This window comes from Cetorhinus maximus, chromosome 9, assembly GCF_964194155.1.
Source record: "Cetorhinus maximus chromosome 9, sCetMax3.hap1.1, whole genome shotgun sequence".
Taxonomy (NCBI): Eukaryota; Metazoa; Chordata; class Chondrichthyes; order Lamniformes; family Cetorhinidae; genus Cetorhinus; species Cetorhinus maximus.
The window spans coordinates 111,961,883-111,988,511 of record NC_135887.1 but is presented as its reverse complement, the minus strand read 5'-3'; the positions used below and the strand labels follow the sequence as shown (position 1 = coordinate 111,988,511).

At 42.0% G+C, this 26,629-nt stretch overlaps 1 protein-coding gene across 2 annotated transcripts in view; it reads right to left on the bottom strand.

Annotated features, from left to right (window-relative positions):
• The window catches only part of parvaa (parvin, alpha a), a 102,179-nt gene that overhangs the window by 25,930 nt on the left and 49,620 nt on the right, over positions 1–26,629 (bottom strand). For both annotated transcript variants that reach the window (XM_078549372.1, XM_078549373.1), the window contains exons 2-6: positions 23,930–24,019; positions 23,761–23,831; positions 19,216–19,318; positions 9,844–9,984; positions 247–362 (exon numbers count right to left, since the gene is read on the bottom strand). In XM_078549372.1, coding sequence (XP_078405498.1) covers positions 247–362; positions 9,844–9,984; positions 19,216–19,318; positions 23,761–23,831; positions 23,930–24,019 — 521 coding nt within the window. The remainder of the gene's footprint in view (positions 1–246; positions 363–9,843; positions 9,985–19,215; positions 19,319–23,760; positions 23,832–23,929; positions 24,020–26,629) is intronic.

Below are 26,629 nucleotides of genomic sequence, written 5' to 3'. Positions count from 1 at the left end.
GATAACATTCAGCAATTGCAGAATCTGACATTTGACTGATCACTTGATTCACATGACCTAATGGGCGACTGATTCATTTTCCTGATGCTTTCTGCTGTTGTCAGAACTTAAAGTCAGCCCTTCTGACCCTAAAATTCATCTCATGTTAACTCTGTTCCAGAAAATTCGCAGGTCAATTGTATATCTTAACTGTTTCAATATTAAACGTGACACTTTTCAGAGATTTCTTTTCTTGTAGTCATTTACCTGGACAACCACCACTTGAACAGAGACGTGGTCTGGGAGTCGAATCGGTGCTCTGAAGTATTGGGAAACTGCAACCAACAGGTGGAGAATGGCCACCAGACTCTTCATATGAACACCTCAAAACCATAAAGACAAAAGTTAACAGCACCATCTTACACTGTGTCTCAATAAAGGAGGCTACACACAGTTGGTCAACACTTTGATATGTTAAACAATAAGTGCAGTCTTCTCACACTCAAGCACGTGACCAGGTGGGAAATCTTGCATCAGAAAATCTCACAGCTTCAATACCTGATCAATTACAGACATCAAACAAAAAATACACAGTCAAAAGATGCTCAGACCTAGGACCAGACAAATAAAATTCTCTCTCCAACTTGTGCAGGAGAAGTGAATTGCTCAATAGTGACACAGGTGCGTCGAAATTATACTGCGTGATATTAGCAACAAATTAAACAGGTCCCTGTGAGATTACTTTGTAATTACTACTAGTTTGAGAAAGGTGAATACATTCACCTGAAATGGCTAGGACCTTCTTGTAAGTAACTGCAGAAATCTCACACTACTCAGCGGTTAGCACTCTCAGCTCAGAGTCAGAAGTTTGTGGGTTCAAGTCCCACTCCAAAGACTTGAGCACAAAATTGAGGCTGACACTCCCAGTCAGAGTGGATGTCTTTCAGATGAGACTTTAACCAAAGCCCCTTCTTCCACCTCATGTAGATGCAAAAGGTCTCACAGCACTATTTGAAGAAGCACAGGTGAGCTTTCCTTAGTGTGCTGGCAAAATATTTGTTGGAGCTTGCTGTGTGCAAATTGGTTGCTGTGCTTCCTACATTATAAAAGTGTCTACACTTCAAAAGTATTTCACTAGCTGCAAAATACTTTGGAATATCTTGGGTAGGGAAAGGTGCTATAGAATTGCAAGTCTTTCTTTCTTCCTTTAAGAAAATCATTGCAAGAATTTAAAGGGGCGATGAGGGCGTGGTGGTCTTGTCACTGAACTAGCAATTAAGAGGCCCAGGCAAATGCCCTGGGGATATGGGTTCAAATCCCAGTATGGCAGCTGGTGGAATTTAAATGCAATTAACAAACCCAGAATGTAAAGTTAGTCTTAATAATGGTGACCATGAAACGATCATTGATTGTTGTAAAAATCCCATCTGGTTTACTAATGTCTTTTAGGGAAGGAAATCTGTCATCCTTACCCTGTCTGGCATATAGGCGACTCCAGACCCACAGCAATGTGGTTGATTCTGAACTTCCCTCTGAAACAGCCAAGTAAACCTCCCAGTTCAAGGACAATTAGAGATGGGCCTTGCCCGTGATGCCCAGATCCCATGAAAGAATAAAGAAAATAAAATTGCAGCCCACTCGATCGAACAACTTTCTGTATAGCCTAGTACGATTCTGACATTTACCTGCACAAGTGCATTTTCCCCCGTAACAGCACAGGGGAAGATCATTCAGGTCATCCAACATGCCTGTGCCAGCTTTTTGAAAGAGATACTGAAGTAGTCCCTCCATATTCTTTCCCCATAGCCCCGAAAGCTTCTCAAATCAATAACTTGATCTTCTTGGCACCATATTGTGACTAGAATAAGGACAACTTGACAAATCTACCCAACAGTTGCCAGGAGAGAAATGGAGGCCTGGTATGGAACAGGGGGGGCGGAGGCCATTCAGCCCCTTCAGCTTATACTAATATTTGGTTAGATCATGGCTAATATGTATCTTAACCCCACTTACCCAACTCCTGTAACTCTTGTCAAACAAAAATCTATCAATTTCAGTTTTGAAATTTTCAATTGACCCCCAGCCTCAACAGCTTTTTGGGGGAAAAAAGAGAGCTCCAGACTTCCACTACCCTTTGTGTGAAGAACTGCTTCCTGACTTCACCCCTGAACTGTAATTTTAAGGTTACGTTATTGTCCAGTGCATGGAAACATGACTTGTTCAGTGACTGGTTTACTGCTCAATCAGATCTCTGCGTACAAGGAGAAGGCTTACAGAAATCAAAACTGTCTGTGTGAAGTCAGCTTCCAGTCAGGAGAATGTCTATGGAAGGCTTTACTTCAGCACAATATCTCCAGATTGTTGAAGAATGTGACAGCTGCTGTTCCTAGCTGGCATTAACATAGGACAACTGGGTTTGAGCCCAGCTCCAGCTGTTGGAAGGCTCTGCACTTAATTCCATTGCGCCAACATTGAAGGGGAGAGATCCTGACTATAATAAATCCAAGAGCATTAGGGATGAATTTTCTCTGCAACCAGCCAAGCGGTACTCCCTCAGCGATAAGGAGGAAGTTCTGTAGAAGGATAAAGTTGGCAACTGTTGCACAGAAGGACTTAACCGTAAGTGACAATTCATCTCTGGTCAGCTTTTCCAATATGTTGACCAATTGTTTCCTCAGTGTAAACCAGATGCGATTTGCGAGCCAAGAAATTGAGCATGACTGAAGAAATCTTGCTCCACTTTTTGTGTAGAGATAGCTAGGTAATCTAGGGTAATCTATGTTCGATCCTCCTTAATGCTGTTACTGACATGGTCTTTTCAGAATCTCCATTTGTCTTTCCTGCACTGTAGATCAACACAGCCTCTGACACAAACAGTGGAATAGGCTGTCGGATAGATTGATCGAGAGATGAGTATAGGAAGACAACATTAACGAGGAACACACACACACACACACATATGTGCGCGCATGTGCTGAGGGGAATGGTTATAATGAAGGGCATTCACAGGAGAAAATAAAAACGGAAAATTCGGGATGTAAAAGCAGATCCCTAGATTGGCATCTAAAACGTGAAAATTTGCCTTGTTTTTTTTTAAATTAGTTCTGGCAACTCGACCTCAACATTAAAACGTGAGTTGCAAGTGCTAACTGATACCAACATTTAGTTTTAGATTTCAAAAAATTATTTTCTTGCTGCTGCAATGCATGTAGAACACAAAGTCAGTTGTTTTGAAGAGCCTTGTATTGCACTTGTACCAGAGTGTGTATGTGTAATTCTACATACCTGTGTCCACACCTGTGCTTGCATCTGTGTGTTAAGGTTGCCCACTCTGCTTGGTTCCAGGAGCTTTCACCCCAAATGCCTCATATCTGTCATTGGTGTGATGTGTGCGTCCACTGCACTAGCTTTTAGTGATCAGCAAAACCTTTTCTCCTCTGCAGTTCCTAGCCTCTCATCATTCCCAAAATATTCCAATTTGTTCTCAGATCCAAAGTGGATGATCTCAAACTTTCTCACACTGAGCTCCATTAACCATGGTTTTACCCACTCCCACCATTTAAAAAATGTTCCGTTTCTCCACACTTCCAATCAAAATGGATAATTTCACACTTCCCCACATTATAATTCATCTGCCATCTTCTCACCCAATCACTTGTCTCTATCCCCCATATCTCTGTGTTTTCCTCACAGCGTACTTTCCCATGTGACTTTATATTGTCCATAAAAACGAATACATTGCACTCGGTCCCCTCATCCGGGTGATTAATATAGATTATAAATCTATATAAATCGCAAATCGCATAACCAGGGAAGTAGAGAGGGCTTTAAACAAGAGGGGTGAGGGGTCAAGCTTGGGTAGATGTAGCAATTCAAGGTGTAGAGTCAAGACAGGAGAGCAAAATAGTAATATGAGAAATGAGGGTCAGAGAATGGCAGGAAGGGACAGAGAGAAAAAACCTAAGAATACATCAACAGTCAAGACTAGATGTTACAAAGGTAACAAAAAGACAAAATTGAAGGCTCTCTATCTGAATGCACTTAACATTCATAACAAAGTAAATGACTTGATGGCCCACATTGAAATAAATAAATATGATCTGATAGCAATTACGGAAACGTGGCTGCAAGACGGCAAAGATTGGGTCCTTAATATTGAAAGGTACATGACATTCAAGAAGAATAGGAAGCTAGGTAAAGGTGGAGGGGTAGCACTATTGGTGCAATAGTTAGAGATGACCTTGGATCAGGGGATCAGAATGTAGAATCGGTTGGGTGCAGATGAGGAATAGTAGGGGAAAAAGGTAATTAGTTTGAATGGCCTACAGGCTCCCTAACAGTAGTCACAGTGTAGAACAAAGCCTTCAAGAAAATATAGTGTGTGCTTGTGATAAAGGAACAACAATAATGATGGGTGATTTTAATCTATACATAAACTTTAAAAATCAGATTGGAATCAACCAGAGAGCAGGTTATGTTAGACTTCGTATTGTGTAACTTGACAGGATTAACTAATAACCTCAGAGCCAAGGCACCCTTAGGTAGCAGCGATCATACTATGATTGAATTTTACATCCAGTTTGAGAGGGAGAAGAGTGAGTCTAAGACTAGTATCTTCAAACTTAAATAAGGGCAACGATGTGTGGATGAAAACTGAGCTAGCTTGTGAACTGGGAAGCTAGGCTAGAGGATAGATCAATAGAGAAGCAGTGGATATTTAAGGGGCTATTTCAGAGTGCTCAGAATAAGTACATTCCTATTATAAAGAACAATTCTAAAGGGAGGACCCACCATCTGTGGTTACTAAAGAAGTTAAGGAAAGCATCAAACTAAAGGAAAAAGCATACAACTCAGAAAAGATGAGTAGCGGGACAGATGATTGGACATATTATAAACAACGGCAGAGAATGACTAAAAGGTTAAATCAGGAAAAAGAAATTCGAGTATGAGAGGAAGCTAGCTAGAAATGCAAAAACGGATAGCAAGATTTTCTACAGGTATTTAAAAAGGAAAAGAGTAAGTAAAGTGAGTGTTGGTCCTCTAGAGAGTGACAGTGGGGGGAGTTAATAGTAGATAATAAGGAAATGGCAGAAGAAATGAACAAATATTTTGCTTCTGTGTTCACTATAGAGGATACAAAAACATTCCAGTAATAACTGCAAATCAGGTGGTGAGCGGGAGAGAGGAACTTGGTGAAATTGAAATCACTAGGGAAACAGTACTGAGCAAATTGATGGAGCTGCGGGCTGGCAAGTCTCCGGGTCCCGATGGATTACAACCTAGGGTCTTAAAAGAGGTGGCTAATGAGGTAGTTGATGCGCTGGTGTTAATTTTCCAAAATTCAATAGATCTGGAAAGGTTCCATCAGACTGGAAAGTGGTAAATATAACCCCTCTATCCAAAAAGGGAGGGAGGCAGAAAACAGGAAACTATAGGCCAGTTAGCTTGACATCTGTCATGGGGAAGTTGTTAGAATCAATCATTAAGGAGGTTATAGCTGGGCACTTAGAAGAGCTCAAGGCAACCGGAAAGAGTCAGCATGGTTTTCTGAAAGGAAAATCATATTTAACCAATTCATTGGAGTTTTTTGAAGGAGTAACATGCAAGTGGATAAAGGGGAGCCTGTACTTGGATTTCATTTGATAAGGTGTCACATCCACGGTTATTATGGAAAATAAAATCACATGGTGTTAGGCATAACATATTAGCATGGATAGAAGATTGGCTGGCTGGCAGAAAGCAGAGTATGTATAAATGGGTCTTTTTCAGATTGGCAGGATGTAACGAGTCCCACGGAGGTCTGGGGCCAATTTTTTACCATTTACATCAATGACTTAGGTGAGAGGAGTGAAGACACGGTAGCTAAGTTTGCAGATGACACAAAGATAGGTAAGAAAGTATGCTGTGAAGAGGACATGAGGAGGCTGCAGGTGAATATAGATAGGTTGAGCGAATGGGCAAAGATCTGGCAAATGGGAGTTTAATGTGGGAAAATGTGAAGTTGGTCACTTAGGCAGGAAGAACAAAAAAGCAGAGTATTACTTAAATGGAAAACAGCTGCATAATTCTGAGGTGCAGAGGGATCTAGGTGTTCTAGTACATGAGTCACAAAAAATTAGTGTGCAGGTATAGCAAGTGATTAAGAAGGCTAATAGAATGCTTTCCTTTATTACGAGAGGGATTGAACATAAAAGTAAGGATGTCATGCTTCAGTTATACAGGGCATTGGTGAGACCGCACCTCAAATAATGTGTGCAGTTTTGGTTTCCTTGTTTAAGGAAGGGTCTAAATGCATTGGAGGCGGTTCAAAGGAGGTTTACTAGATTGAAACCTGGAATGAGTGGGTTGTCTTATGAGGAAAGGTTGGACAGACTGGGTTTGTTTCCACTGGAGTTTAGAAGAGTGAGGGGTGATTTGATTGAAGTATACAAGATCCTGAATGGCAAGATGGACGTGGAAAGGATGTTGCCTCTCGTGGGTGAGTCCAGAACTAGGGGGGCACTGTTTTAAAATTAGGAGTTGCCCTTTTAGGACAGAGATGAAGAGAAATTTGTTGAGGGTTGTGCGACTTTGGAACTCTCTGCCTCAGAAGGTGGTGGAAGTGGGGTCATTGAATATTTTTTAACACAGAGGTAGATAGATTATTGTTAGGCAAGCGAATCAAAGGTTATTGGGGTTAGATGGCAATGTGGAAATCAAAACACAAGACGATCAGCCATGACCTTATTGAATGGCGGAGCAGGCTCGAGGGGCTGAATGGTCTACTCCTGCTCCTATTTCTTATGTTCTTATGAGACCCAAAAAATGACCCCCCCTCCCCCAGCAAACCACTCCCATCACAACAACCTCCCATTCTGAAAATGTCCAGTTTATTCCTATTCTCTATCCATGCTAATATACAACCCTACAATCTCATGAACCCTAACCTTGTGTACCAAACCTGTGTGGCACGTTATCGAATGCCTTCTAAAAATCCAAATATACTATATCTACTGATTTCCTCTCATCCACCCTGCTAGTTACACCCTCAAAAATAGATTTTCCAAACACGATCTCCCTTCATGAAACCATGTTGATCCTAATTATGTTGCAATTTTCCAAGTGTCTGTCATCATATCTAGAGCTTAGCATTTACCCTACTACTGATGTCAGACCAACTAGCCTGTAGTTCCCCATTTTTTTTCTCTTCTTTCTTGAAGAGCAGGATTATATTTTCTACTTTTCAGTCCATCTGGGAACCTAGGGAATCCCCTAGTGTCTAGGGAATTCTGGAAGATCAAAACCAACGCATCCATTATTGCTGTAACTGTATCTTTTAAAATGGTTCCAGGAGATTTAGTTCCATTAACTGCTCCGGTATCTTTTCTTCCATTATACTCATTACTTTTACGTTCTTCACCCTCATTTAACCCTTGGTTCCCCACAATATCTGGTGTGGCCTCGTGTCTTCTACTTGAAGGCAGACACAAAATATTGGCTTAATGTCCCTGCCATTTCCTTATTCCCCATTATAATTTCTCTTGTCTCTGCCGCTAAGGGATCTATGTTTACAATCAATAATCTCATATTTTTTGCTAGTTTATTCTCATGTCTATTTTCTCCCTCTACATTCATTTTTTTGATGATCCTTTACTGATTTTTAAAACCCTTCCAATCTTTAGGCTTGCTACTCTTCTTGACAACATTGCAAGCCTCTTCTTTTAATCTAATACTATCTTTAATTTCTCTAGTTAGCCATGGCTGCACCACCTCTCTGGGAGTTTTTATTCTTCAAGAGAATGTATATTTGTTGAGAATATTGTGATGCCCCTTCTGCCGGGGAAAAATCTACATTTTCTTTTGTGTAATGCCCCTTTAATAATAAAATTGTGATGGGGAGTATTTTGAAAGAGGGTCAACTGGTTTCCTGATATATATCATCATTAGGTTCCAAGAAATGCCCATGTGACCAGGGGTACCATGTGGACGAACAGCTAAGAAGCAAAGCATAAATAGAAAGCTAACTGCAGTGGTGTTGGGATTTTTCAGCCTGTCTTTTTGGCAGGTAGTTGAGAAAACTGGGAATTGGTGCAAAGAGAAAACAGACTAGGCTCTCTCTGAATGGAAGAGTTTTCTGTTTGACAGTCTTCAAACAGACCCTGGTATTGAAGATCTCTGATAATACAGCAGTGACTGTGGAACTGTGTGCATTATACAGTTGGAAAGGAAGGAACACTGAAGACAAAAAGAACGAGGGATTGTAGATTGGACAAAATCCATTATTGCTATTGAAGTGGTGCCAGAGCCCACCAGACCATTCAAAGGGTTCAGAGAAGGGAGTCTCTGGGGGTTCTTTGCCATTAGGGCTGTCGTGATCTGTGTGAGAGAGGGTTTGTAGAAGTTTGCATTGTTGGCGGTAACTGTGTCCGAGTACTTTGGATCGAATACAGATGCTTGCTGAATGTGACTCAACAGCTGAAAGGGTTACATGGGAAGTGAGAGATCCGACAAAATGAAGTCTGAGTTGAAAAGACTGAAATTTCCCGTGGTCTCACATTTGTGTGGGAAGTAATGGGAATGCTTGTTACCACACGAGGCACCTCTTTGGTGTATCTTTATATTTAAATTTGCCTTTTTATTTGAAATATCACTTACTTGTTAATTAATGTTTGACTTATTTTGATCTTAGTTGATTCATTACAGTAAAAGTTTTAAAGTGAAATCTTGTCCATTGGTTTCCTTTCCATTGGTGTCTTGGGGATTCCTTTCTTTCTTTTAAAAAAATTACAGGTCTCTACAGAGATCATAAATATGTTTGGCATTGCTTATTTGCCATCATATATTTTGATCTAATTTCTCAATCTACTTCAGCCAACTCATCCCTCATAGCTGCATAATTGGCTTTGTTTAAATTTAAGTCTCTAGTTTTGGACTCTCAAACTTGATATGAGGTTCTAACATATCATTCTTGTTCTTCCCCAGAGGATCTTTCTGGTGATAATTAACTCTATCTTGTTACACAATAATAGATTTAAAATAGCCTGGCCCCCTATCCCTACCATATTCCTTTGCCCTCCCTGAACTTGAATGGCTGCTTGTATCACAATGCTGCGGTGAATCTGCTCATCTTCCCTGTGGTCTTTATTCCTCAAACGCACCAGTAGCAAGTAATCAGAGAATGTTCCCTTTAACTAGACTTTTCATTTCCTAACTGCAAACCAATTGCCAACCTCCAATTGTGTGTGTCCTCATTTTTGCTTAAAAAATCACCATGTACAAATGGCACACATTATAAAAATCCCAATAATGGAAGCACTCCATCCAAAGTGTAACAAAACAAGGCTACAGCTCGTTTTGGACTGCGAGGAGATATAATTGAATTATGGATGCCAATTTGATCCCAGGAAAAAAACAAACATATCAATGCAAGCCCTTTCCTTTTGCTCCTTGCATCTGGTGGTTTGAATTACAATTCTTCATGTGGGTCCCATTTTATCTCACTAAGTGGCTTAATAGGATAAAAGATTTGGACAAGGGAAGAAAGAATTTACATTTATATAGTCCTGCCCCCAAAGTTTTAAAGCCAACAATGTACATTTGAAGTATACTCACTATTGTAATGTAGGAAATGCAGCAGCCAATTTGTGCACAGCAAGGTTGCACAAACAGCAATGTGATAATGACCAGATTTTTAAAAATATATAAGTGATGTTGGCTGAGAGATAAATATTGGACCAGGTGACCAGCAAGAACTCTCCTGCTCTTCTTCAAAATACAGGCTGTGAATTCTTTTAGAGGAAAACAATGCCTCGGTTTAAGATCTTAGCCAAAGGACCATTATTAATTTTAGTGATGCTAATTTTGCTCTGTTAAAATCAGACTTACTATCAATCGTCCACTTGATGTTTCTGGGTGGCAGTTTAAGCGTTTCGTTGATTTTTTCAAGGACAGTCTGCAGTTTCTGTTTCTGGGCAATTTCCGACTGCGTCACTTCAGCTACATTCAGCTTCTCACCCTCAAGTTTCTCTGTAAAAAGCAACCAGAAACAAAGCCAATTTGTTACTTTTGACAACAATATAGCACCTTTAACATACTAAAACAACCCAAGGCGCTTCACAGGGGCATTAATCAGACAAAGAAAAATAAAACTTAGCCCCATAAGGAGATATTAGAATACGTCACCAAAAGATTGATTGAAGGGTTAGGTTTTAAGAAGCGTCTTAAAAGCAGGTGATAGAAGCAGAGCGGCTTAGAGAAGGCCAGAAGCTTTGGGCATAAACAACTGAAGGCAGACCAACCAATGGCAAAGCTATTAAATTCATGGATAGACAAGAGGCCAGATTTGGATATTGAAAGGTTGTTGAGTAGAGGAAGAAGCCATGAAGGGAACTGAAAACGAGGATGAGAAATTTAAAATTGAAGCATTGCTGGCCTGGGGGCCAAATTAAGCCACCAAGTATGGTGGGTATTAGGTGAATGGGACTAGGTGCGAGTAAGGGCACAGGCTGGGGAATTTCGGATAAGCTGAAGCGTACAGTGGTTGAAGATGGGAGGCTGGCCAGGAGAGCGTTGAAATAGTTGAGTCTTGAGGTAACACAATTTTTTTTATTAGAGTCTACGTTATGTCGGCTCGAGGGATCATAAAACCAGATCACTATGTCAAAAATAAAACATCAGACCTCCCAACTGTACTGGGTCAGAAGGGAGCTGTTCCAGTGGTACAGGCTTCACTTGAACCATACTAGGACCAGTGTCCTGGCGAATCGAATAACTAGGGTTGTAGAGAGGGCTTTAAGCAATATAGTGGGTGTGGGGCGGGGGGGATTCTGGAGAGGGGATACGTAGGCTTACAAAGCAAAAGGACATGGTAGCATTGCAGGGCAGCTATTTAAGCAATGATGCCCAGAGTGTGATAGGAAGGGACAGAGTGTCCAAACATAAAAAAAACAGTAAATAGGGTCAAAGGTGGAAAAAATTATAAAAAGGCAAAAATGAATGGCTCTTTACTTAAATGTACATAGTATTTGGAACAAAATAAATGAATTAACGGCACAAATAAAGGTTAATGGATATGATCTTATAGCAATTAGGGAGACATGGTTATAAGGAGATCAAAGCTGGGAACTAAGTATATTCAAGAGTATGTGACTTTTCGAAAGGACAGGCAGGAAGGAAAGGATGGTGGGGTAGCCTTGTTAGTACAAGATAGAATAAGTATAATAGCAAAAACTGATCTTGGATCAGAAGATGTAGAATCCATAAGGATGGAGGTAGGAAATAACAAGGGGAAGACGACACTGGTGGTAGTCAATAGGCCCCCTGACAGTAGCTATGCTGTAGGACAGAAAATAAATCAGGAGATAATGAGGGCATGTAAAAAAGGCAGTACATTAATCATGGGTGACTTTAATCTTCACGTAAATTGGGAAAATCAAATTGGCAGAGGTAGCCACGAGCAAGAATTCAGTGTATTCGGGACAGTTTCCTAGAACAATATGTTGTGGATCCAACCAGGGATCAGGCTATTTTGGATCTGGTAATGTGTAATGAGGAAGGTTTAATAAAGGATCTCAAAGTAAAAGATCCCTTAGGAAACTGTGATCATAACATGGTAGAATTTAGCACTCAGTTTGAGAGTGAGAAACTTGGGCCAGAACCAACTGAGCTAAACCTAAATAAGGGTATTAAGAGCAGAGTTGGCTGGAGTGGGCTGGGAAAGGAGTTTAGCAGAAAAGATGATTGATGAACAATGGCAGATGTTTAAGAAAATAGTTCATGACTCACAACAAAGATATATCCCAGTGAGGAAGAAGGATTCAAGGAAGGGGATAAACCAACCATGATTAACCAAGGAAGTTAAGGAGTATATCAAATTGAAAGTAAAAACATACAACGTGGCAAAGATTCGAGGATTGGGAAAGTTTTAAAAACCAACAGAAGATGACAGAAAAATAAAGAGGGAGAAAATAAACTTTGAAGGTGAAATAGCAAGTAATATAAAAACAGACAGTGAGAGCTTCTTTAAGTTTATAAAAAGGAAGAGAGGCCAAAGTGAACATAGGCCCCTTAGAGAATGAGGTTGGGGAAATAATAATGCGGAACCAGGAAATGGCAGAGGAGTTGAATAAATAATTTGCATCAGACTTCATGGTAGAAGACAGTAATAGCATACCAAAAATACTAAATCATGGGGCAAAAGTGGGGAGGAAATAAATACAATAACTATCACTAGAGAAAAAGTATTAGGGAAACTAATGGGACTAAAGGCCAATAAGTCCCCTGGACCTGATGGGTTGCATCCTAGGATATTAAATGAAGTAGCTACAGAGATAGTGGATGCACTAGTAGTAATCTTCCAAGAATCCTTAGATGCTGGAAAAGTCCCAGAGGAAAACTGCCAATGTAACACCCTTATTCAAAAAGGGAGGGAAACAAAAAACAGGTAATAGGCCAGTTAGCTTAACATCTTTCATTGGGAAAATCTTATAGAGTTTATTATAAAGGATGTAATAGCAGAGAATTTAAAAATACATAATATAATCAAGCAGAGTCAGCATGGCTTCATGAAGGGGAAATCATGCCTAACAAATTTATTAGAATCCTTTGAAGTGGTACCAAGCAGGATAGATAAAGGGGAACCAACAGATGTAATACATTTGGATTTCCAAAAGGCATTCGATAAGGTACCACACATAAGGCTGCTTAATAAGATAAGAGCCCATGGTGTTGGGGGTAGTATATTAGCATGGATAGAGGATTGGCTAACTAATATAAGACAAGAGAATTGGGATAAGGGGGGGAGCATTTTCAGGATGGCAACCTGTAACTAGTGGAGTGCCACAGGGATCAGGGCTGGGGCTACAATTATTTGTAATATATATTAATGACAGATGAAGGGAGTGAATGTACTATCACCAAGTTTGCGGATGACACAAAAATAGGTGGGAAGGCAAGCGGTGAGGGTGACACAAAGAGTCTACAGAGGGATATAGACAGGTTAAGCGAGTGGCAGATGGAATATAATGTGGGAAAATGTGAGGTTACACACTTTGGCAGGAAGAATAGAAGAGCAGAATATTATTTAAATGGAGAAAGACTGCAGAAGACTGCAGCACAGAGGGATTTGGGGTCCTTGTGCATGAATCCCAAAAAGCTAGCATACAAGTTCAGCAGGTAATAGGGAAGGCAAATGGAATGTTGGCCTTTATGTCAAAGGGAATGGAGTGTAAAAATAGGGAAGCCTTGCTAAAACTATACAAGGCACTATTTAGACCACACCTAGAATACTGTGAACAGTTTTGGTCCTCTTATTTAAGGAAAGATATATTGACATTGGAGGCAGTCCAGAGAAGGTTCACCAGGTTGATTCTGGGCATGGAGGGATTTTCTTATGAGGAAAGGTTGAGTAGGTTGGGCCTGTACTCATTAGAGTTTAGAAGAATGAGAGGTGACCTCACTGAAACATTCAAGATTCTTAGGGGGCTTGACAGGGTAGATGCTGAGAGGCTGTTTTCCCTTATGTGGAGAATCTAGGACCAGAGGGCATAATCTCAGAGTAAGGGGTTGCCCATTTAAGACAGAGAATAAATTCCTCCTTATCTCTTAGAGGGTAGGTAATCTATGGAATTCTTTACCGCAGAGGGCTGTAGAGGCTGTGTCATTAAGTATATTCAAAGCTCAGATAGACAGATTTTTAATCAGTAAGGGAATCAAATTTTATGGGGAAAAGGCAGGAAAGTGGAGTTGAAGATTATCAGATCCGCCATGATCTCATTGAATGAGTCGATGGGCTGAATGGCCTACTTCTGCTCCTATGGTCTTAAAGAATGCCATGCTACTATGTGTGTTGAACAGGACATTTTATATGACCAGCCAATCTTCCATAGCATTATTCCTGGCAAGCCGGATGATACACTGTTTTATAAATTATTATATGGAAATGGGTGTTATTCTGCTGCTAAGGTGGAGCTGTGATTGCATCTTTTAATGCCACAAAGTCTACTTGCTGTAAATGTTGGTCAATTGCTCAGGGTTAGGGAGGTTATTTGAGAAGGTGCTTGTAAATTTCATCACCACAGAAAATCAACATGGAATCACCAGCTTTGTCCCTCTTCTTCTGACACTAAGTGCAAAATCTAATTTGAGACTGCCAAATGTTAATGTCATAAACTAGCAGATCTTCCATGATGTTGTTCATGTTCAGTCAGACTATGCAAATTTAGAAATGTTGCATCATTTTATGAACAACAAAAAAAGACTTGCATTTCTATGGCATCATTTATGATCCGGACATCCCAAAGCACTTCACAGTCAATTAAGTGCTTTCATTGCAGTAATTCAAGTGAACATAAAAGATCCCATGGCATTATTTCGAAAAACAGCTGTGACACTGTCCCATGTGTCTTGGCCAATACAATATTCATCTCTCAACCAGCTGCTAAGAAGAAGACAGATTATCTGCTCATTTATCTTGTTGGTGTTTGAGAGATCTTGCTGTGTGCAAATTGGCTCCCAAAGTGCTTTGAGGTGTCCTGACATCATGAAAGGATCTGTGGAAAGTGGAGTCTTTCCTTTCAGTCAATCCTTCACTTCAGCTTCACTCTGTCTTCACTTAAGTTCAGGGCGTGGGATGTACACAGAAAGACCCAAGCAAGGTACTCCACAGCTGCAACAGTGCACGCACTAGGTTAGATTATGGTCAAATCTCCATCTAATGAAGCCTTATATTAATGAATCCATCATCACTAGTGGTAGACACTGCAAAACACCATCAGTGTCAATGGAGCCCAACTCAGCTACAATGGCTAGATTCTGACATTTTCCAATAAAACTGCCTGCTCTAATCTTCCCCCCTGCAGCTTTATGTGCATACTCTTGTGAAATAAAGAAACACAACACAGAATCAATACTTCCTCTCCAAAAAATAATGGACAGGAAGCAATGCGATATTCAAAGCAGTTTCTAATTGATTTTTACATTCAGTTGTGCTTCACATTTCCCTGCTCATGGGGCAATGTTGATTCTAAGTTAAAAAAAAGTGCAACTGTCGGAAATAGCTGAAACTCTAGATCACTACAATCCAAAAGAAAATAAAAATCAAGCCTGGACTTTGCATTAATTGGCACTGACATCGCCAGAAGATTACTTCCATTCCCAGAGTTTACTGGCTCTATCGAACATCAAAATTGAAGTTTATTGTGGATTGTACTCTACACAGATCCTTGTGCCCAGGCTTCAGTGGGTTTGTAAAGTGACTAAAAGGGAAATAGGTGTATGCCTGAAAAATTGTGCAGGGTAATGGGGAAAGAGCAGACTGGACTGACACTAATTGCAGAAAAATTTCAAAAAGCAGGCACAGACACAGTGGGCTGAATGGCCTCCTTCTATGCTGTATGATTTTATGGTCCCTTAAACCAGCTGTGCATATTTTTTTTTGCTGTTTATTGTTTCCTGCTTCACCCTCCATCTCCACTTGATGCCATGTGAGGAGATCTTGAATCCATATCAAAAGCTAAGGGTATTAGCTTGGCCAATTCCAATCTCCTTCAACCTTCCTTAGGAGCGTCAGATCAGGTGACAAACAGTTGTATTCTTTAAGATGCAACAATGTTTAGCTCTACCCATCCCTTGAATCCCAATTCCCATTAATAGACTAATAGAGTTTAATCATTGTTCCGCAAGTGAAGTTTGCAGATTGGAAGATGCTTGTAAAACTTCAGGTCATCAAGTGTTGTCAGCCTTTCTCTACTTTCTTTTTCAATATTTTTTTTAAGGTAAATGGTAAAAGAACCAGAGGGGCAGATGACATTTTTTAAACAAAAATGCAGTGAGTTGTTGTGATCTGAAAGGGCAATAGAAACAGATTCAATAATAAAAGGAAATTGGATAAATACTTGAAGGGAAAAAAGTTTCAGGGCTGTGAGAAAGAGCAGAGGAGTGGGACCAACAGCTCTTTCAAAGAGCTGCAAAGCAGCAGTAACCTATGCGGCATGATTCTGACACTCTGAAGTGCAACAAACCTAACATTTTTATGTATAATGTAAAAATGATTCTGAATTAACAATCTAAAAATACCTCTGAAGAAAATCAGCATCATTTAAAGAACCAGAAGCTCTGAAAGGATTTTCTTCAAATGCAAGTAAAACAGCTGAGAGTTCTTTAAAAATTACTCATGATCTGGCCAAAGTACAGAATTGCTAATAGATAAATAACAGACTTCTTAATGTACATTGGCAGGGCAGGGGAGGTAAAAATAACCATAAAGATTAAGGTGAGAGGATGGAGTGGGGATTATAAAGTAGGTACATTTTCCCTTGCTGGTTAAGCTTAACATATAAAAAAGTACAGAGGGGCATAAAATGGGTTTCTCTGCAAATGGAACATAGACCACTGTTGGTACTGTAAGAACCTATCAGCACATTGTGCACATGCCAGCTCTTTGAAAAAGATATCCAATTAGTTTCACTCCCCCTGCTCTTGCCCTACAGCCCTATAAATGTTTTCATTTCAAGTATTTATCTAATTCCCTTTTTCAAAGTTACTATTGAATCTCCTTCCACGACCCTTTCAGGCAGCGTGTTCCAGGTCACAATAATATACGGCGTTCAAAAAAAATTCTCATCTCCCCCAGTTCTCTTAAATCTGTGCCCTCTGGTTAACAACCCAACTGGAAAGAGGTTCCCTTTATTCTGATCAAAACGCCTCATAATTCTAATCACCTCTGTTAAATCTCTCTTTGACCTTCCCTGCATACAGCTCAAAATCTAAAAAAATTGGTCATAGTATAGTTGCACTTTTAAGGTTATTAGTGATGATGATTACTGATGGCATCCTGTCCTTGTATCACTGTGATTCACCTTGGTTATCCTTTCTTTTTAGAATTTCAAGGAGTCACAAATTAAATTATTCTGCTTGACTCTTGTTGGTTGGCAGAAATACAGTGAGGGTTCCTCAGTTGAACACAAATGGTACCTTGGTGTAATGGTTCTATTACTAAACTACTACTCTAGAGGGCTAGACGAATAATCCATAGAACGCGAGTTCAAATCCATCATGGGTAGTTTGAGAATGTGAATTCAGAACTGAAAAAAGAATGGAATTAAAAAGCTGGTCTTGGCAAAAGTGACCATGAAGTTGTTGGATTGCCATTAAAAACCTAACTGATTCATTAACACCTTTTAGGGAAGGAATCCTGCCGTCCTTGCGCTGTCTGGGCCTAGTCATCACCCCAGTCTCCCACAGCAATCTAGTTGATCCCACTGAAGCAACCTAGCCTGCTACTTTCTGTTCAAGGTGGCGGCCATAAGACCATAAGACATAGGAGCAGAAATTAGGCCATTCAGCCCATCGAGTCTGCTCCGCCATTCAATCATGGCTGATAAGTTTCTCAACCCCATTCTCCTGCCTTCTCCCCGTAACCTTTGATCCCCTTACCAATCAAGAACCTATCTATCTCGGTCTTAAATATACTCAATGACCTGGCCTCTACAGCCTTCTGTGGCAATGAATTCCATAGATTCACCACTCTCTGGCTAAAGAAGTTTCTCCTCATCTCTGTTCTAAAAGGTCTTCCCTTTACTCTGAGGCTGTGCCCTCGGGTCCTAGTCTCTCCTACTAATGGAAACATCTTCCCCACGTCCACTCTATCCAGGCCTTTCAGTATGCTGTAAGTTTCAATCAGATCCCCCCTCATCCTTCTAAACTCCATCGAGTATAGACCCAGAGTCCTCAAACGTTCCTCATATGTTAAGCCTTTCATTCCTGGGATCATTCTCGTGAACCTCCTCTGGACCCTCTCCAGGGCCAGCACATCCTTCCTAAGATACGGGGTCCAAAATTGCTCACAATATTCTAAATGTGGTCTGACCAGAGCCTTATAAAGCCTCAGCAGCACATCCCTGCTTTTATATTCTAGTCCTCTCGAAATAAATGCCAACATTGCATTTGCCTTCCTAACTACCGACTCAACCTGCAAGTTAACCTTAAGAGAATCCTGGACTAGGACTCCCAAGTCCCTTTGCACTCCAGATTTCTGAATTCTCTCCCCATTTAGAAAATAGTCTATGTCTCTATTCTTCCTAGCAAAGTGCATGACCTCACACTTCCCCACGTTGTATTCCATCTGCCACTTCTTTGCCCATTCTCCTAACCTGTCCAAATCCTTCTGCAGCCTCCCCGCCTCCTCAATACTACCTGTCCCTCCACCTATCTTTGTATCATCTGCAAACTTAGCCAGGATGCCCTCAGTTCCTTCATCTAGATCATTAATATATAAAGTGAAAAGTTGTGGTCCCAACACTGACCCCTGCGGAACTCCACTAGTCACCGGCCGCCATCCTGAGAAGGACCCCCTTATCCCCACTCTCTGCCTCCTGCCAGACAGCCAATCTTCTATCCATGCTAGTACTTTGCCTCTAACACCATGGGCTCTTATCTTACTGAGCAGCCTCCTGTGCGGCACCTTGTCAAAGGCCTTCAGGAAGTCCAAGTAGATAACATCCATTGGCTCTCCTTTGTCTAACCTACTCGTTACCTCCTCAAAGAATTCTAACAGATTTGTCAGGCATGACCTCCCCTTAATGAAACCATGCTGACTTTGCCCTATTTTACCATGCACTTCCAAGTATTCTGAAATCTCATCCTTAATAATAGACTCTAAAATCTTACCAACGACCGAGGACAGGCTAATTGGCCTGTAATTACCCGTCTTTTGCCTCACTCCCTTCTTAAACAGGGGCCTATCACTGCCACCAACTCAAGGCAATAAGGGCCAGTCTCGCGGGAAAGTCAATATTTTGGGAATGAATTTTAAAAAGTGTAGGGTTTGGTGCATCACAAAATAGATGCAGTGATGTTATTTCTTGATAACCCAAACAGCCCCATTTTGCTAGCTCCTGTTGCATTCAATGCAGAGTGCCATCACCAGGCTGCTCACCCAGCTTGTAGCCAACTGAAGTGTGACACTAGCAGGGGACAAGAAGCTGGAGCACCTACCCTGTTAGTGACAGAGATACCTGTATCTGATGGGGCAAACAATCTGAGGCAACATACAGCAAGAACAAAGTCAGTCGTAATGAAAATGCTACCTGGGTGGTTGCATCTGTTAAATGATGAGGTGCAATCTCTTGGAGGGTAGTCCTTAGTCGCATCGGACCCTTGTCACAACTTATTAAATCCAGTAGTACTTAATTTAGGGCCCCTTATTTGGAACCCAATCTTTCATCAGTTTTAGATTTCCATCTCTTCAAGAGGTCTTACCAAACAGCTTCTGTAGCACTTGCCCATCATAGAGATCTTCAGCCAGATCCTTCACGATAATCCTCTCTTCTACCAGCTCATCATTGATCCAGTCAATTAAAACCTGGGCACACAGAACATTCGCAGCTCAAAAGGTGTTCAAAATCATGAAGGATTTTGATAGGGTAAATAAGGAGAAACAGGTTCCAGTGGTGAGAGGGACAGTAGCCTGAGAACACACAGAGTTAAGATGATTGGCAAAGGAACCGGGGTGACACGAGGAAACACTTTAAAAAAAAACAGCAAGTTGTCATGATCTGAAATTCACCTTTTAAAAAAAAAAGCGGTGGAAGTAGATTCAATAATAATTTTCGAAAGGGAACTGGATAAAGAAATGAAAAAAGGGGAATGAATCAGAGATGGAGTTAATTGGATAGCTGATTTTTTAAAATGACACAGGCGCGATAGGTGGCCATTTGGCCCATCAGTATTGTATCATTCTAAGATTTTATGAAATGAAACCAAGGTTTTTTTTATTCTTTCATGGAACATGGGTATTGCTGGCAAGGCCAGCATCTATTTCCCTTCCCCAATTGCCATTGAGCTGGTGAGCTGCCTTCTGGAGCCACTGCAGTCCATCTGGTGTAGGTAGTCACTGTGATGTTAGGAAGGAAGTTCCAGGATTTTGATGCAGTGACAGTGAAGGGACGGCGATATAGTTCCAAATCAGGATTGGGGCAGAACTTGCAAGTGATGTTCCCATGTGTCTACTGCCCTTGCCCTTCTAGGTGATAGAGGTCTTGAGTTTGGAGGGTGCTGTCAAAGGAGGCTTGGTAGTTGCCGCAGTGCATCTTGTAGATGGTACACACTGTTGTCACTGCATATTGGTGGTGGAGGGGGTGAATGTTTAAGGTGTGGATGGGATGCTGATTAAAAGCCTGCTTTGTCCTGGATGGTGTCAAGCTTCTTGAGTGTTGTTGGAGCTGCACTCATCCAGGCAAGTGGGGGTATTCTGACTTGTGCCTTGTAGATGGCAGACAGACTTTGGGAGACAGAATATATGAGTTACTCTCCACAAAATTCCCACCCTCTAACTTGATTTTGTAGCCACAGTATTTATATGACTGGTCCAGTTCAGTTTCTGGTCAATGATAAGTCCCAGGATGTTGATAGTGGGGGATTCAGTGATGGTAATGCCATTGAATGTCAAGGGGAGATGGTTAGATTCTCTCTCGTTGGAGATAATCATTGTTTGTGGTGTGAATGTTACTTGCCACATCTCAGCTCAAGCCTGAATGTTGTCTGGTCTTGCTGCACATGGACACAGATTGTTTCAGTATTCAAGGAGTTGCAAATGGCGCTGAACATTGCACATTCAGCAAACGTCGCCACTTCTGACCTTATAATGGAGGGAAGGTCATTGATGAAGCAGCTGAAGATGGTTGGGCCGAGGACGCTACCTTGAACTCCTGCAGTGATGTTCTGGGGCTGAGATGATTGGCCTCCAACAACCACAACCATTTTCCTTTGTGCTAGGTGTGACTCCAACCAGCAGAGAGTTTTCCCGATTCCCATTGACTTCAATTTTGTTTGGGCTCCTTGATACCACACTTGGTCAAATGCTCCCTTGATGTTAAAGACAGTCACTCTCAGCACACATGTTGAGTTCAGCTCTTTTGGCCACGTTTGGACCAAGGCTGTAATGAAATCTGGAGCCGAGAGGCCCTGGTGGAACCCAAATTATCAACGAGCAGGTTATTGCTTTGCAAGTGCCACTTGATAGCACTGCCGACAACACCTTCCATCACTTTGCTGACGATTGAGTGTAGACAGATAGGGTGGTAATTGGCTAGATTGGATTTGGCCTGCTTTTTATGGACAGGACATAACTGGGCAATTTGCCACATTGTCAGGTAGATGCCAGTGTTGTAGCTGTACTGGAACAGCTTGGCTAAGGGAGTGGCTAGATCTGGAGTACAAGTCCAGCATTACAGATGGGTGTTGTCAGGGCCCATAGCCTTCACAGTATCCAGAACCTTCAGCCGTTTCTTGATTGAATGATAAAATTAGCTGAAGACTGGATCTGTAATGTTGGGGACCTCAGAAGGAGACCGAAATGGATCATCCACTTGGCACTTCTGGCTGAAGAATTACAAATGATTTAGGCCTTGCATTTTGCACTGACGTTCTGAACTCTTCCATGATTGAGGATGGGGATATTTGTGGAGTCTCTTCCTCCAGTTAGATTTAGACTCAATTATATGTCCTTTCCCAAGTATGGAGGTGTACTACCACCCCAGAGTAGTCCAGTATAGAAGTCACACTCATCCTACGTAGAAGGTTCAAAGTAAACACACATCGTTGCTAGAGATGGACCTCAGCTGGAAAATCTAGGTCACCATGTGGCCTACGAAGTCCCCCAACACATACCCAAGGACCCTTACGAAAACAGGCGGCTGCAACTTGCATTGCTAATGCTCGATTTTTCAAAGTCATCTTAGGCTTACTCATTAAAAGGTTACAAATACGAGTAAATTACAGTTGCAAACACGAACCTCAAAACCACAGGTGGAGGTTTCCTTAATATTTCTTTCATGGGATGTGGGCATCGGTGGCTGGCCAGCATTTGTTGCCCATTCCTAATTGCCCTGGAGAAGGTGGCAGTGAGCTGCCTTCTTGAACCACTGCAGTCCATCTACTGCAGGTATACCTACACCTACAGTGCTCTTAGGGAGGGAGTTCCTGGATTTTGACACAGCGACAGTGAAGGAACTGCGATATAGTTCCAAGTCAGGATGGTGTGCGACTTGGAGGGGAACTTGCAAGTGATGGTGCATCCATGTGTGTCTGTTGCCCTTGTCCTTCTAGGTGGTGGAGGTCGCGGGTTTGGAAGGTGATGTCGAAGGAGCCTTGGTGAGTTGCTGCAGCGCATCTTGCAAATGGCACACACTGCTGCCACTGTGCTTCAGCAGTGGGGGGAGCTAATGTTTAAGTTGGTGGATGGGATGCCGATCAAGCGGGCTCCTTTGTTCTGGATGTGGAGCTTCTATCACGCTCGAGGCGAGTAACTCACCTCCTGACTCCCCAAAGCCTGTCCAGCATTTACTAGGCATGAGTCACAATTCCCAACCTCTGATCTACTCTTGTAGCCACAGTATTTAGATAACTGGTTCAGTTCAGTTTCTGGCCAATGGTAACTTCCAAGATGATCAGTAAATATTTAAAACATCAGAGACACTTGCAATGCCTCATTCATCTCCAATTTTAGTCGCACCACTATTGGCAGTCGTGCCTTCTGCTATCTGGGTCCTAAGCACTGGAATTTGCTCCCTAAACCTCTCCACCTCTCAGTCTTCCTTTAAGTCAGCCCTTAAAGCCTCTCTCTTTGACCAAGCTTTTAGTCACCTATTGATAATTGCTCCTGTGGAGTGGCTTGGGGATATTTTACCAGATTCAAGGTATTATATAAATGCAAGTTGTTGTTTTCATCATAGGTAGCAGAGGCATTAGTCTTTTTTCGGTTGACAACTTCAAAGAAATGGCCAATTTCTACTCTTCAAAACTACTGACAAGAAGCCTCAGCATTGACTTACAGGGTAGTACTCTTGCCTCTGAGTCAGATGGTTGTGGGTTCAAGTCCAACTCAGAGAATTGATCTTATAACGCAGGCTGGCACTCCAGTGCAGTACTGAGGGAGTGCTGTACTGTTGGAGGTGTCATATTTTGGATAGGACATTAAACTGAGGCCCTCTCAGGTTGCCATAAGTGGTCCCAAGGCACCATTTTGAGGAAAACCAGGAGAGTGGGGGAGCCCAACACATCAGTGCAAGGCCTAAAGCATTTGCAACCATCTTCAACCAGAAGTGCTAAATGGATGATCCATCTCGGCCTCCTCCTGAGATCCCAAGCATCACAGATGCCAGTCTTCAGCAAATTCGCTCCATGTGATACTAAGAAATAGCTGAAGGCACTGGATACTGCAACGGATATGGGCCCTGACAACATCAGGGCTGTTGCACTGAAGGCTTGTGCCCCAGAATTTGCGGCGCCCCTAGCCAAGCTGTTCCAGTGCAGCTACAATGCTGACATCTACCCTACAATGTGAAAAATTGCCCAGGCATGTCCACAAAAATCAGGACAAATCCAATCAGGCCAATTACTGCCCCATCAGTCTACTCTCAAGTCATCAGCAAAGTTATGGAAGGTGTTGTTGACAGTGCTATCAAGTGGCACTTACAAAGCAATAACCTGCTCAGTGTTGTTTCCACGAGGCCCACTCAGTTCCAGATCTCATTGCAGTCTTGGCCCAAACATGGACAAGAGAGCTGAATTCAAGAGCGGAGGTGAGATGTACAGCCCAAAATTTATGCCTCAACCAACATCTTTAAGAAACAGACTAACTGGCGATTATTTCATTGTTATTTGTGGTATCTTGTGCACAAATTACCGGCTGCTATTCCTCATGCCGCAACCTCGTACAGTGCATCACCTGATGTAACGCAGTTTGGAATTCCCGGAGATTGTCAAAGGCACTATAGAAATGCAAGTTTTGTATTCTGTTCTTACCCTGATCAGTTCTAGTAGTTTGGGGTCATTTCTCGAGTTTGGATCAAGCATTGTGCGAACCTCATTTTCCTCTAGAAAGTGAATAATTACACAGTAACTACAGCAGTGCGCAAAACATCATTGATACATTTAATTCAGCACATTTAGACTACTTAAAGGAGCCTCTTACCCAGCATCGTGTCTTCACGATCCAACTCGATGGGTATGGGACTAAGTGGCAAGTTGATGGCATTTTTCCCTTCTTCTTGCAGTTCCGATACTGTGAGTGAGAGAGAGAGAGAGAGGCACAAGGTTAAACAGGCAGACTCTTCTGCACCTTTTCCTTTAAGAGACAACTTTTAAAATAACTGGCTGAAGAGACCACCTGTCTGTCCAACATGGTTGTGATGCCTGAAAAATCAATGATTAAACACTTTGCTATTCGCCAGTGGCAGTGTGATCTCCTGGGAATGGCTACAAAAAGCAGGTTAAGAATCCACAGCTATTTAGTCGGGTTACCAACCATCCAGGATTCCCTGGAACTTCCGGGAATTAAAGATTATTCAGGTCATGTGATGAAACCTCCAGTAATACATCCGAACAAAGTTGGTAACCCAACTAATTAGGGATAAGTAAAACCTAGAAAATTCCTTAACTGCTTTATGTGAGCAACATATCCACGGTGATAGCATTGGCCACACTTATGCAAAAGTATGTTTCACCTGCTTTTAATAAGATGTATCAGAAAGTTAGCAATCTTCACATGAGTTGGAAACTTCTTCCATAGGTCGACTATCCTCAGGGTAATGAAGAACTGCCTAGGCACCAGCCTAGTCTTAGCCCCACATAACAATTCAATTTACTGCACCCCCCACTTGAGTCTACTCTCAATCATCAGTAAAGTGATAGGTGCTGTCATCAGTGCTATCAAGTAGCACTTACTCAGCAATAACCTGCTCACTGATGCTTGGTTTGAGTTCCACCAGGACCACTCTACTCCTGACCTCAATACAGCCTTGGTCCAAACATGGACAAGAGGTAAGAACTGCCCTTCACATCAAGGCAGCATTTGACTAAATGTGGCATCAAGGAGTCCTAACAAAATTGAACTCATTGGGAACCAGGGGGAAAACTCTCCAATGGTTAGAGTCCGATCTGGCACAAAAGAAGATGGTTTGTGGCTGTTTGAGACCAATCATCTCAGCCTCAGGACATCATTAAATGAGTTCCTGAGGGTAGTATCCTAGGTCCAACCATCTTCATCTGCTATGTCAATGACTTTTCCTCCATTATAAAAGGTATGATAAGGCCTCAATGTTAAAATCTCACCCTTATTTTCAAATGGCCTTGTCCCTCCCCATTTCCGTAATTTTCTCGGGTCCTACAAATATCTCATGTGGTTCAGTGTCAAATTTTGTTTTATAAAGCTCCTGGGAAGCGCTTTGGGGCATTTTATTAGGTTGAAATTGCTAAATACATGCAAGTTGTTGTTGCTACCACCACTGAATTCCCCGCTATCAATATCCCAGGGTTACCATTGACTGGAAAGTTAACTGGACCAGCCATATAAATACTGTGGCTACAAGTGTGGGTCAGAGAGTGGAAATTCTGTGGTGAGTAACTCTCCTCCTGACTCCTCAAAGCCCATCTGCCATCTAGAAGGCACAAACTGGGAGTCTGATGGAATACTTTCTACTTGCCTGGAGGAGTGCGGCTCCAATAACATTCAAGAAGCTTGACACCACTTACAACAAAGCAGCTTGCTTAATTGGCGCCCCATCCACTGCTTCAAACCTTTCCCCCCTCCACCACCAGTGCCCAGTGGCAGCAACGTGTACTATCCAGAAGATGCTCCTTCGACAACACCTTCCAATCATGTGACCTCTATCAGGTAGGGTAGGAGGGGCATGGTCACACCACCACCAAGTTTCCGTCCAAGCCTGACCTTCCTGGAACTATAAATCGCTGTTCCTTCATTGTTACTGGCTCAAAGTCCAGGAGCTCACTCCCCAACAGTGGACACTGTGCATGTACCAACACTACATGGACTACAGCAGTTCAAAAAGGCAACTCACCACCACCCCCACAAGGGCAGTTAGGGATGGGTAATAAATATTGGCCTTGCCAGTGACAACCATATCCCCTGGATGAATAATAAATAATCTTGCATGCTGGATTCCTGGTCTTCCCTAATTTATCAGTAGGCATATAGTTTATAGACTTTTAATGATTTTTTAAATCTCTACCACATCTGCCCAAACTACCTGCAATGCTGAAGATCCAGTTTAAGCCAGAGTAATTAAACTCAATTATAATAAGGATAATATCTGTGGCCTTCCTCTGGCCAACCTGCATTTAACACTCCAAGGCACTTCACAAGAGTGTAATCAAACAAAATCTGACACTGAGCCACGCAAGATGTTAGGGCTGGTGACCAAAAGCTCAGCCAACGAGGCAGATTTCAACTGGTGTCTTCATGGAGCAGAAAGAGCTAGAGGGGTTTAGGGAGGGAACTTAAGGCTCAGGCAGCTAAAGGCCCAGTCGCCAAATGTGAAGCAATTAAAATCTGGGATGCGCAGGAGGCTAGAACTGGAGGTGTGCAAAGATCTCAGAGGATTGTTGAGCTGGAAAAGGTTACAGAGATGGTGGGGGGGGCGCAGGCCATGGAGGCATTTGAACACGAGGATGAGAATTAAAAGTCGAAGAGCTGCCGGTGCAGTCAGAATTTCTGCGGATATTTTGCTCTCTGTGTGCGAATCCCCCAGCCAGGCGTAGCATATTTTGGGTGGCAACACTTTCCAAATTCTATTTCATCACCTGCACTGCAACTTGTAAACACAAACATTGGAAAAGGCCTGCTTGCCATCACTGATCGAATATTCTATTAGAC